At 43.2% G+C, this 19805-nt stretch overlaps 1 protein-coding gene across 12 annotated transcripts in view; it reads right to left on the bottom strand.

Annotated features, from left to right (window-relative positions):
• Positions 1-19805, bottom strand: part of CCSER2 (coiled-coil serine rich protein 2) — a 149216-nt gene that overhangs the window by 72025 nt on the left and 57386 nt on the right. For all 12 annotated transcript variants that reach the window (XM_025212564.1, XM_025212560.1, XM_025212566.1 and 9 more), the window contains 3 exons: positions 10412-10502; positions 7377-7530; positions 5875-6070 (listed from right to left, as the gene is read on the bottom strand). In XM_025212564.1, coding sequence (XP_025068349.1) covers positions 5875-6070; positions 7377-7530; positions 10412-10502 — 441 coding nt within the window. The remainder of the gene's footprint in view (positions 1-5874; positions 6071-7376; positions 7531-10411; positions 10503-19805) is intronic.

The raw sequence follows: 19805 nt of genomic DNA, 5'->3' as shown, positions 1-19805 counted from the left end.
CCCCCCCCCCCAAAAATGAAGATATATTCTATTCCTAAGCAGCCTTGACATCAGTGCTGCCAGTGGAAGCCAGGAGGTGGGAGCAGTGTCTGCACATGACGTCCCTGCACAAACCACTTTTCAGAGCCAGGCCTATGAACTGCACTTCATCAGCCTCCTAGGTAGTAGGTACACAAACTCATGGACTCAATATACACAGTGGAATTCTGGCACACTGCGACCTGCCGGACATCTGACACCACAGGTACCTCTGCACTTTTACATACGCCCTTTCCCCCTTACCTTCCAACCCAGCCTGTCCCTCCTCCCCTGATGCCTCCATTTCCATTTTCACTAACTGGCTTTCTTGCCTGCATTGCGGGCCAGGCCAGCCTCTGGCTTCTTTACTATTCCTTCCATCCAGGACCAGCTGTAGGTACTTCCTCAGCCTGACAAAGGGGGTTTCAACCCTAAAGCTTCGAAAGATAAATTTTTTAAGTACTCCTTTTTATTTCATAATACACATATAGACATAAAAACACAAGATAAGCCATCACACATCATGATTAACATCATATGTCTAACACAACACAACATAACATCTTTACTTCTTGCTGTCAATTCCTTTATAAAAAGAAAGGCTCTGTGACTTCCATTTGGGTACCTTTGATGCTGCTGCTGATGCTACTGGTGTTCAGCCAGCTGAGTTATTTTACATGTTCTCATGTAAAGTGGAGGACCAGGCGTGAGGCTGTAGGGGAGAAGGAGGCCTCACTGGGTCACACTGCCATGTTGTGCAGAGGCCCCAGCACCAGGAAGGGCACACCTTAACACATGCACAATTTCACCCACCCACATCACGAGTTTTGTCTGTCAGCAGCTTGGGGTGCAGGGCCCTAGACAACAGACTCCCCCAGCGAAACATACACAGCTGGGCTGGCAGGCTTCGTGACCTGGCAGGGCCCAGCACTAGATTTAACCCCCCTGTGCCCCAAGACAGACGCAGTCACCCAAGCACCCACCCACATGATGAGTTTTGCCTGTCAGCAGCTTGAGGTGCAGCTCCCCCCAAACCCCTGCACCGATCTTCTTGAAACTTGGCAGGCTTTGTGACCTCACCAGGGGCTAGCACCCCTGCAGTTTTCAGCCCCCTGTGGTGTAATATATAGATGTGACAGGAGTTTTGCATTCAATAATTTGGGGTGCAGTTACCCCCAAACCCCTGCACCGATCTTCTTAAAACTTGGCAGGCTTCATACGCTCAGCAGAGGCTACCACCCCTGCAAGTTGCACCCCAATCGGAGCTAAAATGACAAAGTTATAGAAGCTTCAGAGCCAGTTCGGCCGGATTGAAATGGCAAACCGATCCGGAGCTCCGGATTGGATTGTGGCCATCCGAAGCAGCTGGATCCAAAGCCAGATTGGATCGCTGCCGACTTGCACAGGCCTAGTTTCTAGGTCTTTTGCACCCCAACACAGGTTATGTCTATTGTGCAAGTAGCCAGTTAACTAGTTTAAATGCATTATTCAATTACACATGTAAAATAATTAAAGCATGATAAAAATGACTATCCAACTATAAAAACAGCTATATGTTGCTTGGAAAATGTTGAATGTTTTTGTAGATGGTTTCTATCAAGTTTTAATTTGGACATGTGGAATATCACACATTGGGTGATAGGTCTATGCCAGGCACCTCACAGGAGACTTAACTCCTGCATGTGCAAAGCCGTTGGCTATCAAATCTACCCCTCTCTCGTGGAGGTTCTCCATACCCCAAACCTTTGTCAAAAAGTGAAAAAGCCTTCCACAGGCACAGAGCAAGGCTGTAGGCATTCCCTCTCCCTGTGCTGGGCAGGGTGGAAGAAAACAAGCTTCCAAGCAAAGAGCCAGGCTCCATGCTGGTAACCCCTGCCCCAACCTGAAGCATGCACAGTGGTTCCTTCCCTTTCTCTGCTCTGAGCAAAGAGCAACATAGGCCAGAATTTCTCAAAAGCACAGAGCCATGTACACAAGCAAACCCATACCCCAGAGTACAAAGTGAGCAGGGGAATCCTCAGGGCATGTGGGAAAACCCTTGCCCCCAGGACAGAGCATGCTCCAGGAGTTCCCTCCCTCTCCTCACAAAGTGCAGGGGGGGAGGTTTCCCCATGTGCATGGCTCCATGTAAGGGCAGGAGGAGAGGGAGTGAACTCCCAGGCTGTGCTCCACACTGGGGAAAAGGTTTTTGCCCACCTATAGCTCTGTACAGAGGGAGGAAGGGGGAGTCAATTTCCACCTCATTCTGTGCTTTGCTCAGCATAGGGAGAGAGAGGGAACCCGCGTTGAACTCACAGAGCTCTGTTGCTAGATGTCAGCAGCAGCAGTGCGAACTGGCATGCTACTTTTCTTCCTCCCCTTGACAGCCTGCCCTTTGCACATGCAGCTGTGCACAGGATGCAATGTTTTCACAGTGCAAAAAAAGCCATGGTATAATTGATATAAAGTCTTCCATAGGCCTTGGAGATTTGGTTCAGATGGATATCCAAAAGCAAATATTTGCTTTTGCTGCTCTCCCTTCTGTTTTGTCTCCCAGCTTCCCAGTTCACAGGCAGTACTGTAGCAAGCAGGGCAAGTAAGGTGATCACCCCAGGCACTCAAGCTAAGGGGAGCCAAGAGGAAAATTTTAAGAGCACGTGAGAGAAATGCTTGTCATCAACATCCTACCCTAACAGCCATTAACCATGCATTGAAGTTTTAAAAATAATTCAAAGGTGATGTGGCTAACAGAGCTGTTAAACTTTCCAGAAATGCCTTTTAAAACACAGGAAAAATGATGTATATACTGCTTGCCCAGCAGTGCATGCAGTGGCAGGCGCCACCCTCCCCCTGCTCCCACGCCCCCCCCCCCGCCAAATGAGCCACTGGCACACAGGGCTGCATTGAGGGCAGTGGTATGGAGCTATGCCCCTCAAAGCAGCGGCAGGCACTGAAGGTACATTGCCAATGCAACAGGGGGACAGCTTGCAGCACACTGGGTTGCGCCTGCTGGGCTGGGGAGGCCATGGGGGAGGGAAGCAGGGCAGGAGCTCGAGCCTACAGCCTGCACCTGCTCCGAGTAGAGATCTGGGGGGGGCGCAGGTGCCCCGTTCCCCCGAGGAGTGTGCAGCAGCGGGGAGCTGTCCCTGCCCGTCCCCTGGACGAGTCACTTGCAGCCCTGTCCTGCTCCCAGCTGGGGCCCTGAAGCCACACGTTGTGGCCTGAGCCCCAAGCCCCACCTGGCTGGGCAGCATCATCAGCCTGTGCCTGCTCCAGGTACAGATCTGGGGGGTGCATGTTCCCCCTGCCCCCTGAAAGTGATTGCAGCAGCAGAGAGCTACTCCACCTGAGCCACCAGGAGGAAGGGAATGGGGGGCAGGGGGCTGCAGACCTGGGTCCATAGCCCTGGCAGCTGGGGGCCCCCCTCCAGCAGGCCTGGGGGAGCAGGGGCACCAGCACAGCTGTGGGTGGACCTTTAATTTTAAAATCACAGATCTTGGGGGTTTTAGCAGAGAATTTGTGATATTTTAGCAGAAAATTTGGTATTGTTATCAGAGAAAACCAGGATTCCTGGTGATAAGTTACTGTACCTTTGATTCTTCCCAGTCTACTCATTAAGGTAGACTGAGAAAGTAAAAATAGCAATTATTTTGGTTGTTTCCCTTTTCATTCGGGATGAAACAATTTCTAGAAAAGTCAGGCTGTTATATTATAGGCTTCGGTTAGATTTAAAATATTCTGTGTCTGCAAGGGGAATATCCATTTGCAATAAGTATCATTTACACAGTCAACTGCAAAGCATGTCGCCAGATTTCCCATCTGGTTTAATAACTCTCCTACCAGGGTTCTGGCCATGGATTTTGTCCTGCCCAAAATGTGAAAAGGTCTGGGACTGTGCCTTTTGAAACATACTAATACCCTCGTACTGGGTTGCAAAAGTATAACTCCCTCTGCAGCACTATATTAACTGTATGAAATATTGCTGTACAAAAGTTAACAAATGCATCTCAAGTTTCCTCACGTCAAAACAGTAAGTGACAAACAATTTAGGATGTATCGTATGTGTACCTATGAACTTTATTTAAGAAAAATGTGATCAGATTTGCAAATTAGTACCAGTGCCAACATGAGCAGATCTAGGTTTTTGTACACAGGGGTGCAGGGGAAGGTATAACTGCTACAAGGGTTGCTGCCCCTTACTCCTGACCTCTCCCCCACACTACCCGTGTGGCATGGTCTGCCCATTCCAATCACAGGAGCCTTTAAGTCCCTGAATCAGGTAAGCACTGTGTCCCTGCCCCCAGCCTGGCATTCCCTCTCTTCCCTTCCATGCTCAGCGACTTCCATCCCTGCCCCTCAAATTCTTCCTATCCCCCAATGATGCTGCTGCTACCACCCCTGAAGACCCAGGAGGGAGTGATGGGGTGGCCTCCAGAGCCATTATTTCCATTCTCCAGCCAGGCTACACAAGGCACCAAGCTCAGCTGGGACAACAGCAAGCAGCTGGGGACAGCAGGAGGCACTTCCTAAGCATGTTCCTGGGCTAGAAGGGGAACACCTGGGGGAACCAGGCAGGCATTTTAAATTGGTGACTGTAGCTTGAAGCTACTAGATACTTTTGAGCCAGTGATTATCAGTGCCACAGGGTGACAGTGGCACATAAAATTAGCGCTGTTAGATATGCTTACACTTGCATCTGACTCGCAGAATAAATCCAAAGCTTTCAAGAAGAAATCCCTAATGAAAAAAATCTGACTTTTTATAGTTTTTGAGTTATTTGCAACAGAACTGCTCTATTTTTCCATGGGGAAGGAGGGAGGAAATAATGAAAGCTAAGAGCCTGAATTTTCTGAGAAGTGCCTCGAGTCTAAAAAGGTTGAGAACCACCATTCTAGGAATGTTTAAAAAAATTAAAAAATAAATTAAAAAAAAAAGTCTTTTGCAGAGAGAAGTCTTTTTGGTGGAAATCTCTTCCTCTCCAGAATGTCAGAATTCTTTTCTAACAGTCTGAAGAATAATCTTTGAAACCAAACCTGACATTTTGCAGAATCGTCTTTTAGGACAGGTGTGGTGCACCTGTGGCAGGTGTGCCACAGGCAACGTCTGAGTGGCATGGGGACAGGCAGCACAGCAGCAGATGGGGCATGGGACAGAAAGGAGACCAGCTGATGGGCCAGGGTAAGAGGATTGTGATGGTGCAGAGATAATTTTGGGCATTCCTAACCAAAAGGTTGGTCCATCACTGTTTCAGGATTACCAAATCTCTGCCACTTACTTGTCAAGCTTGGTACACATAAAATGAATTGAGGGGACTTCTTTCAAGCAGCTCATATTTTTTACATGACAAGAAAAGGCAGCCAAATTTTCCACACTGCGTGTGAACTATTTTCCCCAAGGCTTGCCAAGCACCTTGCAGGAACACAAGGAAAAATGGGTTAATAGGAAGTAGATGAGCAAAGGCGGGTGAATTTTACTATAAGCAGAAATCTATATGCTTTGAGCAGTTTTTGCAGAGTGAAGAGAAATATTGTTTTTGGCCCCTTTCTTGGATCTTATTTAATAAGATCTCTCACCTGCATCAAATTAGATGCTGATTCTTTAATTTAACAATCTTTTCTAAAAAGCAAGACACTTACATGTACCCTTGTAGTGTTAGAAATAGAGGAACTCACTGGCCTAAAGAAAATGTACTGAATAGAAGTTTGGACAGTATAAGGGGCTATGGTAAGAATTAATGCACAAAAATAAATATTTAGACAGCATTATAAGTAACTGTCCAGGAAAAGCGAAATCACAACACAGTAAAGGCAGACACGGATGTTGTCTTAGCTCCACCAACTCTTGTCCCAAATGTTGTTTTCTTTATAGTACACTAACCTGTTGCAGTAATCTTTTCAGTTTCAATAACTGAGTTTTTACAGCTGTGCAGTCTTGGACCATGTGCCGAAGTGTCATTTCATCAAGCATCACAGTATTTTCTGGTAAACCCACAAATTGTCTAGGAGCTTGGTAAAAGTTTGGTGTTCCATAACTTTCAAAGTGACCAACTGGAGACTCTGCATACTTGGATCCTCTGAAAGAATTATTATTTTTAATATTAAGAGTAGAATCTTTGTCTGAAGCTCAAAACGTTTTGCTGTTACACATTTTTCAGTTACACATTTTAATAGTGTGTGTGCAGGTTCATAATCATAAAACACTAACACTCATTTTTAAAGTGACAAAGTATAAAGTGGAATAATTTATATTTCATATATCTAGAGCTAAATTCGGACAGTTAAAAACCCTGACACTAAATCTATTCAATCTTCGCAGGTTAGTCCAAGCTGTGTATATTGAACTGATAAGCAAGTGAACAGACATTAACTTTTGATTCCAGAAATGAAGCCACATGCCTGCAGTGGCTCAGGCCAGAAGCCAGGGAGCGCTACAGCACACCTCCTTGATCACCTGGAGCAGATATCTTGGGGCAAGCCTAGCCTTCCCATCCTTGGGTTGCGGGGCTTATGGGACAGTTTGTGGGTGAGGTGCAAAGTATCCTGGGATGCTGAGGGCCTGTGAGTTAACTTGACTCTGGAGGGGATCTGGGACAGAAGTTCAATCAATGGATTTAACTGAAATCAGTTAAGCCTGATACTACATCCATCCAGGTTCATCTTAAACTGGTCTCAGCCATTTTGAAAGTGGTTTATATGCACTGTACGTCTGTTGTGTTACAGATCTGAACCAGTTTACAATCACTGATACTGGTTTGCCTAACTTCTGTCCCTAGCTTAGCTATCCTAAATCTCTACTGGAGACAAAGATATAAAAAATTATTACTGTTCTCTTCATACTATATTCTACAAATGTAGCACTATAAATACGAATGTCTAATAATCTTAATTCCCAGTAATCACGGAATCCGTTCGCACCTCCATACTCACAAATATTTATTATATAAATTGGCTTACAAAAAAACTACCGCGTTATTTTTTTAATACAAAGGTAAAAACTACTTAATCTAAAAACCACCCCAACAACCCAAAACAATAAAAGAAGACGGGATTTTTATTTTATTAGGCATGATAGATTGGGCATTTACAACATGTCCTAATCCACATAGAAACAACATACTTCAGTTTCCAAGTTGGTGTCAGTCTAAGGTAAAATTAGTTACACGTGTATTAAGAACTTTTGAAAAAGCTTTGGATTTAAAGGAAGAAATTTACAGCATAAATCTGAATGCTCTCAAAATAAACTAGTTATGGGCAGGGTTCAACAAAAAAAATATTACATCCTCCATTTAATCTGAAATGCTCTACTGACAAAAGAAACTACACATTGTAATACATTAATTTCTAAAAACTATATTACAAAGTTACACAACAATTCCTTACCTGCTAATATCATTTTTACCATGGAGATAGTGATGGCCAAGATGATAATGATCTTGTGCACTCCAACACTGTTGCGCCCTCTTCCAGAATCCCTCTGACTGTTTTCGGGCATTTCTGTCTTGTCTATCATAACGGTTCATATTTTTACATTCCACTACAAAGATTTAAGGTTATTATGTCTAACACATTTTACATATTCATTATCTACATAAATACAAGTAAATCTTAAAGGCTGCTAACAGGTGCACAGTAGAATCTCAACCTTTTTTCAATTCAAACTGAACACAAATATAAACTGAAAATAGAAGAAGAATTATTCTAAGTTAGCACCTATAGTGTTTTTTGGTTTGGGTTTTTGTTGGGTTTTTTACTATCAGTGTAGCAATTTCTGTGTTTATATTCTAAAAATAAACAATTTTAGATTACTAAAATCTGTAGTATTAATAGAATCTATAGGCCTTAAGGCTTCACCACATGCCAAAACCTACAGGAAGATCTTTTAAAAAACATTTATCAAGAGATAATACACAAACATAGAAATACTACATTTTAGAAAGCAGCAAAATACTTTTCTATTTAGAAAAAGTATCCAGAAGTAACTACCAGCCTGACTTCTCTTTTCCAACTTGAGGAAAGTTTTAGTCATAGACTTTACCATAACACTCCCAATATTTTTAAAAATCCTTTCTGGTCACATAAACAGTTCATCATGAGAGCTCTCTGGCAACAGCTTGTAAAGTACTACAAACAAAGCCGAACTGCAATCCCTGCAGTCATACACAGTAAAAAGATTAAATTTACAAACTACTATCCTCTCTCTTCCACTTACCCAAAAAGCTTTTCCTCACATTGTCAGACCTTTGCCAGAAAAGCACAACAGTACACTGTTTTATTCTGCTGCCTACTCAGACATAGTTTCACATAAGACATCGATAAACAGGCCTTCCTTCCTGCTTAGTTCTGAGCCTGTGTGTGGTTGGGAAACGAGCCCAGTTTTACCCTGTGATTTAAACTCCTATTCTCGCTCTCTATGTACATACTTGTTGGAGTAGAACTGTTTCTATAAATAGTACCATTTTAGCACTAACCCAGACTCCGGAGACTAGAACAAGGAAAGTTTTTGGGAGCCTGTTAATAAGTCTTGAAGGTACTGATGTCAGTTAAAATCATGTATAAATCAGAATGACCACAGGCAAGTGAATTAAAAAAAACTCAGTTTAATCCTAAATGAAAGTTTTGTTGTAATAATCATACTTAGTCTCCTTTTTTAACGGCCACCTCTATAACAAAACCCTGAGTTGGGAAGAAAACTTTATATAACTGCTCACTTTAAAAAAAGGATTACAGAATCATTTTAAAATGCCTCCTACAGCTCATTATGCACAAGTACAAAATAAAACAAAAACACCCATGAATTTATTTAGAAGTATGAATCTCAAGCAAAAATGATTTGATGTTTTTCTATTGACATTTAAACACTGTAATTCATTTTTCTGATCTAAATTCCCATGAAAACAAAACTATTGTTTTATGGATACATACACCACACAGAACTTTAAGAGCATCTTCACTAAGGTTCTTAACACACCCACAAGCATTTTATATTAAAATAACCATCCTAAAAATAGCAGATAGCTCAGAGATTGCCTGATATTATAATTTATTAATTAAAAAAAAAGCAGGCTCTCTTATGCCACTAGTTGAAACAATATGAACTTCTACATTCTTAAATTATGTCCTGGATACGAAGTGATTAAGGAATTTTAATTTTTGCATGGATTTGCTAGTGATTTAAATTTGTATATTGAAGCATTAAAAATATATATTAATAAAACATAAGACATTTACATTTACATTTCACTTATATAAAGATTAACTGTCAGTTATATTAAACTTTTTGAACATAGGTAGCTTTCCTTTTTTTAAACAGTCATTAACAGGTTCTGTATGAGGTCGTTCAAATTCAACTGTTGCTGCATTTACATTTTAAGAATTTATAAGAGACATGTTTTATCAATAAATAGATCCATCTTTAAAAAAAGAATGCCTTTCATATTTTCTAATGAAATAACCGCAATTAATAAAATCATGAACTATTTAACCTATTACAACAGTTTTCTCATAAAATGGAAGTTTGGTGGAAGTGATATTTGTCATTGATACAATTATTTGTGTGTTCTATAAAAGCTGATTTTTTGTCAATTACAAGATGATAAAAATTGCGCTTCGTCTATTCCCAATAAATTGTGTGATCTGCCACTGATTAGAAGGATGGCAAATTATGTATTTACCGCTTGCTAACTTAGCTGTGAAGTGCGCACACACCTCTCCATTGCACATGGACTTTTCACATCTATCATAAGGTTTTCCAGAGTAATAACATACTGTATTTTATTTCATATAACCCACACTGTTTCCCCAAAAGAACATCAGGTAAAAAACTAACTGCTGCAGCTCTGGGAGCCACAAATTAACCATCAATTAATACTGCCACCACTTCCCCTTCCCAGGCCAAATTTGCAGACCCATAGGGAGCACACACCACCTGCCAGCCCCCTGCACCTTAGGTCAGGCCACCATGTAGAGATGGTCCATGGTCGGGCCCCAGTAAGGTCAAAGCATGGGGCTGGCTGGATGTAGCATGTGGCTCTGGAGCCAGTGGGTGACCCCAGACCCAGCATGATACAGCTGACTTTGCATTCTGGCTCCAAAGCCATGTGTCATGTGCTAAATCAGTTACCTGCCCTTCAAGATAATATTGTTTTCCCTTTGTCCCAAGATGCCTGTATAAACCAGGGTGTGTAATACATTCAGGAGTATGGTATATGCAGGAAAATATTGCATCTGTAACTGTTGAATTCTGAGTAGAATATTTTTAATTAATTTGTACATAGCAAAGTGGCCCAGTCCTTTCAACTGCAAAACTTAACCTTAACTGCAGTTGTGACTGTCACTTTCACATTAGATGCACATATTACATTCTTGACCTGGAGACTTTTGTTCATGTACAATGTTCAAGAAACGGCTTCACTAACCATTTTCACAAGGTGCGTCCTCAGGCAGGTCCACATCAAGCATGAGATCATCATCTTCAAGATCACATGAATCAAGGTTATTTAAGATATCCTTTAAAAAAGAAAGAATGAGAAAGAACGGTGCATTCTGATCAATGTTGTCATGAATACACTCTTCATCTTGGTCATTAAATAGTATATTGTACATTTACCTTTCACACATGTCCAGTATTGACAATACAGATCTTTCTCTAGTTGTGAAATAAATGCTATTTGAGACGATTCATATAAGAGCAATTAATAGCATTTCTAGCTGCTTTATACAGTGACAAGCTATACATTTTAATAATAAACATTTTGTACCTTGAATATTAAGGTTGTTACAATGGTCTTTCAGTTAATTGACTTTACACTTTTTCCTAATATTTCTCCAAATGGAAATGTTTTTTTAAAACTCTCTGTGCGTGTAAAATAAGTCTACTTATTTTAATGAGTTGATATAAACTGTAAGATCCTAGTTTGAAGAGTCTTAACTTTTTAAAAGATGAAAAAAGTACAAGTACAGCTGCCCGTCAACAATAATCAAAAGAATGAACTTTTGTACAACTTCACAGCAATACCCAGTATGAAAAAAAATGAGCGAAGTAGTAAATACTGGAACTAGCATGACGTTACTCAAGGTACCAGATTTATTAGTCTGTCCCAATTCTACTGAAGTTAAACCAGCATAACTAACCATACGTTTAAGTATAATTTGGCAAGATATTTCACCATGGTTTACTCAAAACTAATTTCCTTTGCCATTGCAAAGTGAGAGTTTTAGTGGCAGATGGAATCCTAGTAATGACAGAATGGAAGTTGGTAAGTTTAGCTATAACCCCTCTATATAACCCAGTTGTCTATAACCCAGACCAAAGTATTTGGAAAGATCATGGAAATGAAAATAGTCAATCAACAGAAGACGTGGGTTGAGAATATTAATTAGGATTCCAATACAAATATACATGTCTTTTTTCAGCTGGAAACAAAATCATACACAATATGCAACTGACACATCCCTTTTCTCAATCATACAAGCTTCCAAGGTGAAACACAATAAACACTGTGCATTGCTTTGAATGAGAAGGTAGATGAGGTAGAACTCCAAAGGCACATGAAAGGGGGCAAGAAACAGGACACCTCCATTATTCCTGACAGGATAACTTTGGGGTCAGTTTAGGTAGCCATCCTAATTGGTCACCAAGGCATCCAATAAGGCTCCAGCCATTACATCCAGTGACATCCCTGCCATATTGCCACCTCCTCCAATGAAACAAATTCTAATTCCCTCCGCATCATCAAAAGCAACACCTAGTCATGTTAAAAGAATCAGAGAAGTAGGCTGGAATGGATCTCTGGCAGAGGTCATCTAGTCCAACCCCCTGCCTAAGGCACAATCAACCCTACCCAAACAACCCTATGCAAATCCATGGTCTAACTCTAACCAATCAGCAAAACTACAAAGTCAACCCTAACATAAGATGCAACACCCTAACATGACATAGGTAAAGCAGGGGAACCATAGGGGCCAACATCCTGCTGCTGCGTAATGGATTAGACTATGCTGGAGAGATTCAAGGAAGAGGGCTACACCCCCAGCTACAGGAAAGCAAAATGTGGAGAAGCTTGAGAGAGTCCAGAGAAGAGCCACTCATATGATCAGAGGCCTGAAGAGCAAGCCATACGAGGAAAGCATGACAGATATAGAACTGTTCAGCCTAGAAAAGAGAAGACTTCAGGGGAGATTTGGTGGCACCTTACAAATATATCAGAGGAGAACATCAGGGGCTAGGTGATCAACTATTCACCAAAGCGCCCCAGGGGAAAACTAGGAGCAACTGTCATAAACTCCTAGAAGGTGGTTTCAGACTGGATACAAGGAAAAGCCCCAATCCACACCAATCTGACCAGGATAAATTCATTCCTGAGCCTTCCTGATATGGCAATCAGACTGACCTTGAGCAGAGAGACAAATCCCTCTAGCCAGGAATCTCCAGGTTTGAGTCCCAGAAGGAGCACTGGCATACCCCAGTCAAAATCCTCAGCCTTGGCTGTATCCAATGCTCAATGCTTCTGAAGAAGGTAGAAAAAAATACCCTGATACATACAGGAGCAAGAGAAGGAGAAAAACAATTCCTTCCCAGTCCTATGTGAGAACCAGTAAAGCATATAAGCATGGGGATTACCTACAGTAGGGGATGGACATAGCTAAATCATCCTAAATCATCTCAGACCAATGCCAGCCTCTTCTTGAACAACTTCAGTGATGGAGGTTCCACAACTTCCCTAGGCAGTCAATACCACTGCCTCACTGTCAGTGAAGAAGTTCCTCCTAATATCCACTCTAAACCTAATTTGCTGCAACTTCAAGCCACTGGTCAGCATCCTACTCTCTGCAGAGATAAAGAAGAGGGAAACCACCTTTTCTCTGGCAACTCTTCAGATATTTGAAGACTAATATCATGCCCACGCTTAAATATCTTTTCTGCAAGCTGAACATGCCTATTTCCTTCAACCTCTTGTCATATGACTGGTCTTCCAAGCCCTTTATCATTTTTGTCACTCACCTCTGGACCCTAAGTTCTCAGTGTCATTTTTAAAACATAGAGCCCACAACTGTACATGACACTCTAGATAAGGCCTAACTTGTGTTGTGTAGAGAAGCACCATCACCTCCCATGTTGTGCACCTAATGCTTCTATTGATGCATCCTAAAAACTACAGCTGCCTTTTGGGTAGCTGTGTGACACCGCAGACTCATATCAAATCTGTGATCTAGAAAAACTAGCAGATCTTAATTGTTCTCCTGTCCTCCACGTTCACAATCCTTCCCAGTTTCTTGTCATCTGCTAATTTGCTCAGAAAGTTCTTAATTCCATCATCCAAATCATTAAATAAACACATTGAACAGCACTGGGCCCAAGACAGATCCCCACAGGACTCCATGCAAAACTTCTTTCAATTGTGATATGGACTGCAAGTGGTGTACCTTGATTTTAGCGAGGCTTTTGATATGTTCTCCCACAACATTCTCCCAGGCAAGCTAAGGAAATATGGTCAGGATTAATGTACTGTAAGATGGATAGAAAATTGGCTGGAATATCAGACTCAGAAAGTAGCAATCACTGGCTCGATGTCTAGTTGGCAGGCATGATCAAGTGGAGTGCCTCAGGGCCTGGTCCTGGGGCCAGTTTTGTTCAGTGACCTGAAAGATGGCATCGAGTGCACCCTCAGCAAATCTGTAGACGACACCAAGCTGGGAGAAGCAGTAGATATGCAGGAAGGTAGGGTTCGGATTCAGAATGACCTAGACAAATTGGAGGATTGGGCCAAAAGTAATCTCATGAGGTTCAACAATGACAACTGCAAAGTCCTGCACTTAGGACGGAACAATCCCATGCACCAGTACAGGCTGGGGCTGACTGGCTGGGCAGCAGCTCTGCAGAAAAGGGCCTGGGAGTGAAAGTGGACTGTAAACTGAATATGAGCCAGCAGTGTGCCCTTGTTCCCAAGAAGGCTAACGGCATACTGGGCTGCATCAGTAGATGTATTGCCAGTAAGTCAAGGAAAGTGATTATTCCCCTCTATTCAGCGCTGGTGAGGCCACATCTGGAGTCCTTGTTCAGTTGTGCCCCCCACCCCCACCCCACAACTACAAAAAGGATGTGAACAAATTGGAGAGAGTCCAGCAGAGGGCAACCAAAATGGTGAGGGGGCTGGGGAACATGACCTATGAGAAAAGACTTAGGGAACTGGGCTTATTTAGTCTAGAGAAGAAAACTGAGAGGGGACTTAATAACAGCCTTCAACTACCTGAAGAGGAGTTCAAAAGAGGATGGACCTAGGCTGTTCTCAGTGGTGGCAGATGACGTAACAAGGAGGAATGGCCTCAAGTTGCAGTAAGGGAAGTTTAGGTTGCATATTGGGAACAATTTTCTCACTAGGTGGGTAGTAAAACACTGGAACAGGTTACCCAGAGAGGTGGTAGAAACTCCATACTTGGAGGTTTTCAAAACCCGACTGGACAAAGCTTTGGTTGGGATGATCTAGTTGGGGATGGTCCTGATTTGAGCAGGGGCTTGGACTAGATGACCTCTTGAGGCCCCTTCCAACCCTAACTTTTTAAGATTCTATGATTCATTTATAATCAAGTTTTATTGGCACGACTAATAGTCAATAAATCCATGCTAGCTGCTTACGATTAGCCTTTCCTCCTCCAGATTTTTGCAAATGGGCTTCTTTTATGACATGCTCCCAAAACCTCTGGGATCCTGATGTGAGGCTAACCAGTCTGTATTTCCCCGGGTTCTTCTTTTTTCCCTCCTTTTTTTTTTTTTTTTTTTTAAGAAGGGCACTATACTGGACCTCTCCCAGTCCTCTGTACCTCCCGTCACCTATGATTTCATAAATATTATCTCCAACAGCTCCAAGACCTCCTGTGCCAGTTCCTTTCATCTACATATTGGTTTCCATAACAAGTTTCAAGTTAGAGGGATGCTACTGCAGCCTCCCCTCCCCACCTCAAACAGTTCATAATTGCAAAAGCAAAGCTGCACTTTTAAACTCTGATGAAAAACTACTTTTGAACCCAAGTCTATTAAGTTTCTCAAATCCACGAGAACACTTGTCCTAAAACATATAAGCCAAGACACAAAAAGAAGCTCAAGTGAAAACTCTGCATTCTATTTATTCCACTGCTTTCCCCACCTTTAGAAACATTTCCAAAAATATTTCCTGTTCCAACATCTCACCCACTTTGGTACTATATGAGAACAGAGTTTCTGGATAATGGTATTATGCAAATTACTGTGACATTATATGTTAGCATTCAACACTCATCCCACATCCTGCTGGCCTGCTGGGGAGAGATGGCCTCCACCTCACTCTGCTGGGAAGGAGGCTCTTCTCAGCCAGACTGGCCGGCCTGCTTGACTGGGCTTTAAACTAAGCCCACCAGGGGTTGGGAGGACTATCACCAATGCAAGCCCACTGGGCCACCTTTCTAAATCCAGCAGGCTAAGCCACTTAAGGGAACCCACCCCTACCCTAGCCCCAGATCGATCTTTGGGGTAGGCAAGAGCCCCCAGTGGGACACTTGCCTGCCTGTACACCAATGCCAGGAGCTTGGGGAATAAACAGAAGGAACTAAACAAGCTAAACAAGAACTACACTTGCTAAACAAGAATGATTATGACCTCAAAGGGATAATGGAAACCTGGTGGGACTCCATCTATGACTAGGCCACAAGTATAGATGGCTATACCCTGTACAGGCGAGATCGTGTAGACAAAAGGGGTGGGAGTGTAGCCCTCTATGTCAAGGACAGCTACATGTCCCTGCAAATTCACATTGGCACCCAGAAAGGACAACTGGAGTCCCTCTGGGTTAAAATACGTGGGGAACATGGCACAGGGGACATCATGGTAGGAGTCTACTACATACCTCCTAATCAGAAACAAGAGCAGGACCAGGAATTCACCAGGGAACTGGCTGAGGCTACATGCTCTTGGTGCATGGTCGTCACGGGTGATTTCAACTACCCACACATCTCATGGGAAGAGTGCTCGGCCAAATCCGATCAGTTGCAAAGCTTCCTCACATGCGTGGACAAGCTCTACCTGACTCAAGAAGTCTGTAGGCCGACAAGAGGTAAAGCGTTGCTGGACCTGGTACTGGCCAAAGGGGATGATCTAGTAAGCGACCTAAGAATTGATGGTAAGTTGCATAATAGTGACCACGAGCTGATCACCTTTACCATCTAGCACAAAGCTGGCAAGTTAGTCAGCAATACAGAAGTCTTCAACTTCAGGAAAGCTGACTTTGACAAGCTCAGGAGGCTCATTGTCGAGGACCTAAGGGACCACGACTCAACAGGAAGAGGAGTCCAAGAGGAGTGGTTGCTCCTCAAGGGAGCAATCCTGACAGCACAAGGGATGGCCATCCCATCTCAGAGGAAGGGAAGCAAAAGGGCACAGAAGACCCCTTGGCTCAGCAGGGAACTTGAGGATCTCCTACACCTCAAAAGAGAGACTTATAAAGGATGGAAGGCTGGAATTACCACCAAGGAGGAGTTCTCAGCACTGGTCCGTACCTGCAGGGAGCAGATCAGGAAAGCCAAGGCTGCAACCGAGCTCCCTCTGGCTTCACATATCAAGGATAACAAAAAGTCCTGTTTCAGATATATAGGGAGTTGGAAAAAAAATCAAAAGCAGGACAGCTGATAACTGACACCCAGGAAAAGGCCAACCTGCTTAATGGGTACTTTGCGTCAGTCTGTCATCAGTTAAATGGGACTGCCCTGTCTAGCAAGACACGGGATGGCCAGGGTGAGAGCGTATTTATACCCAGCATCAGTGTTGATCTAGTAAAGGATCAACTTGAGAGGCTGGATACCTTCAAGTCAGCTGGTCCTGACAGATTACACCCTAGGGTACTCAAGGAACTGGCAGGTGGCATAGCCCAACCATTGGCAAAAATATTTGAAAACTCATGGTGCTTAGGTGAAGTACCTGAAGACTGGAAGAAGGCCAACGTGGTACCCAACTTCAAGAAAGGGCGGAAAGTAGATCCCGGGAATTACAGACCAATCAGCTTGACCTCAATCCCTGGTAAGATTCTGGAGAAAATTATCAAGGAGACCCTTCTAGATAAGCTGGCTGAGGGCAGCATCCTGAGGGATAGCCAGCACAGGTTTGTTGTAGGTAGGTCTTGCCTAACCAATCTCATTTCTTTCTATGACCAGGTGACTTATCACCTGGACAAGGGAGAAGATATTGACATCATATATCTGGACTTTAAAAAAGCCTTTGATCTGATGTCCCATGACCTCCTCATGGAAAAATTGGCTAACTGTGGCCTCGGCTATACCACAGTCCGATGGCTGGGAAACTGGCTCTGAGGTTGGACCCAGAGAGTATTGGTCAATGGCAGTAAATCATTATGGTGCGCCATGACCAGTGGTGTCCTCCAAGGTTCTGTCCTTTGACCGTTCTCTTTAACATCTTTATCTACAACGTGGACACTGGTGTCAGAAGCGCACTGACTAAGTTTGCCGATGACACTAAACTTTGAGGTACAGCGTCAACACCTGAGGACAGGCTAGTGATCCAGGCTGACTTGGATAAACTTAGTAAGTGGGTGGATACAAACCTGATGATGTTTAATATCGATAAATGTCAGGTATTACACCTCAGGGGAAAAAAACCCCCACAGCATACTTATAGGCTCGGCAGTACTATGCTTGCTAGTACCACTGCTGAAAGAGACTCGGGGGTCATGACTGACCACAAAATGAACACGAGCCACTCATGCGATGTCGCAGCTCGTAAAGCAAACCAAACTCTGCCTTGCATCCATAAATGCTTCTCAAGTAAATCTCAGGATGTCATCCTCCCGCTGTACTCAGCCTTGGTGGGGCCGCACCTGGAGCACTGGATCCAATTCTGAGCTCCACAATTCAAGAAGGATGTTGAGAAGCTTGAGAGAGTCCAAAGGAGAGCCACACACATGATCAGAGGGCAAGAGAATAGGCCTTATGAAGAGAGGCTGAGTCTCATGGGACTCTTCAGCCTGGAAAAGCACAGGCTCAGGTGGTACCTGGTGGCTGCCTATAAGTACATAAGGGATGTACATCAGGATCTGAGAGAACGTCTGTTCACCAGAGTGCCCAAAAGAAAAACTAGGACCAACAGTCATAAATTCCTCCAAGATCATTTTAGGCTGGACATAAGAAAACATTTCTTTACTGTGCAAGCCCCTAGGACCTGGAATAAACTCCCTCCAGAAGTGGTGCAGGCACCTACTCTGGACTCATTCAAGAAACATTTGGATGTTTATCTTGCTGGGATCCTTTGACCCTAGCTGATTTCCTGCCCCTGGGGCAGGGGCCTGGACTTGATGATCTTCGAGGTCCCTTCCAGCCCTAATGTCTATGAATCTATGAATCCGTTTGCAGATATTTTACCAAGAATTACCCATAACATGTCGACCTACATAACTGGTATCTAAACATCGCTTGGATGGAATGCATCACATATTTTGCCTGGTGACTCCTTTTTAAGAACTAAAAAGAAAGGTAGATATTTATGAAATTACATTTATTCATCTTTTAGTTTAAATTCTGCTCCTTAAAGGACCAGTACATATAAAAGTGGCACTGGGTTAAATTTAAATTCAGAGGACTTGTTTTTCTCTCATGCTGACTCCAGCATTTGTTAATTTAACCAATTTATTTCTCCAACTTGCAGCTCTTTAAATTTTATACTTACTTTGTATACAGCAAAGGGTGTGGCATCTTTAAAACTGTGTTCTCTTTCATTGCTCAAGGCAATTTCTAAACTTTGGGTTTATTCTACTAATGTGATGTTTTAATGAGGTAGGATATAGAACCTGAATATGTTTCTTACTGTTAAGACAGCAGGTAAATTTCTACCCTCCTTTTATATTTAATTTATCAATCAGCTGACTGGAAAAAGGCCCCAAATTCAGGTGAGAATTTTGAGGTTCGCATAGGGTTTTTTGGCGAACAACACTTTAAAAAAACATCATCAGGCCTATGCAATGCCACCTCTTATTTGTTAGTGATGTAAGGTAAATTAGGATTAATTTTCTTATGACACCAAAACTACATTTATACACAGGATAGCAGAACAGAAAGACTTCAGTGAGCCAGATTAAACTCCTGGGATTTGAAGGAGAGTTGCGGCACTACTGTAATACATACTACAATTCATTAATAGTCAGCCACATCAGTTATATTAAAGGAAATTATCTTCACTGAATAAACCATCAACTAAAGTGGGAAGTTGTTCACTTAGCATTGAGAAGAGGTCAGACTAAGCTATCAGAGGATCCTTATCTTAAAAGATGATATATCTTTATGGTAAAGAGAAAAACATTTTTAGAACTATGGCTCAGTTCCCCGTGTGGCTGTATCTTACTAGGCCACTGTCCCAGGGGCACAGGACCAGGAGAGGGGGAAGCCGCGTTCACAGGCAAACCCCAGACCAAAGTAAAAAGAAAAGAAAACCACAACGTACCTGTTGTAGGAGCCGGGAGGAACAAGAAAATACGCAGTGGGAAACAGCCTGCGCGGTTCATTAGCCATGCCTATATCCAGCTGGGACTGGGTGACATCATGAGGAAATGCCACCCAGCGGAGATAAAGAGTGGCCCCGAAGGCGCAGGAAAGACGCCAAGGACCAGAGGACCGGCGGGGAACCACCGGGCAGAAGATGTCCAGCTGCTGCAGCCGGCAGCGGCAGTGGCAGCAGCAGTGTCGGAAGTGGCAGAAGCTGCAAAGGATCCCCGAACCGGAGAAGACCAGCAGGGATCAAAGACGCCAGCAGAGAGGCTGGCAAAAGCAGTAGCAGCTGCT

Source organism: Alligator sinensis, unplaced genomic scaffold (genome assembly GCF_000455745.1).
Source record: "Alligator sinensis unplaced genomic scaffold, ASM45574v1 scaffold176_1, whole genome shotgun sequence".
NCBI classification, from domain to species: domain Eukaryota; kingdom Metazoa; phylum Chordata; order Crocodylia; family Alligatoridae; genus Alligator; species Alligator sinensis.
This window is presented reverse-complemented; position numbering and strand designations above follow the sequence as displayed.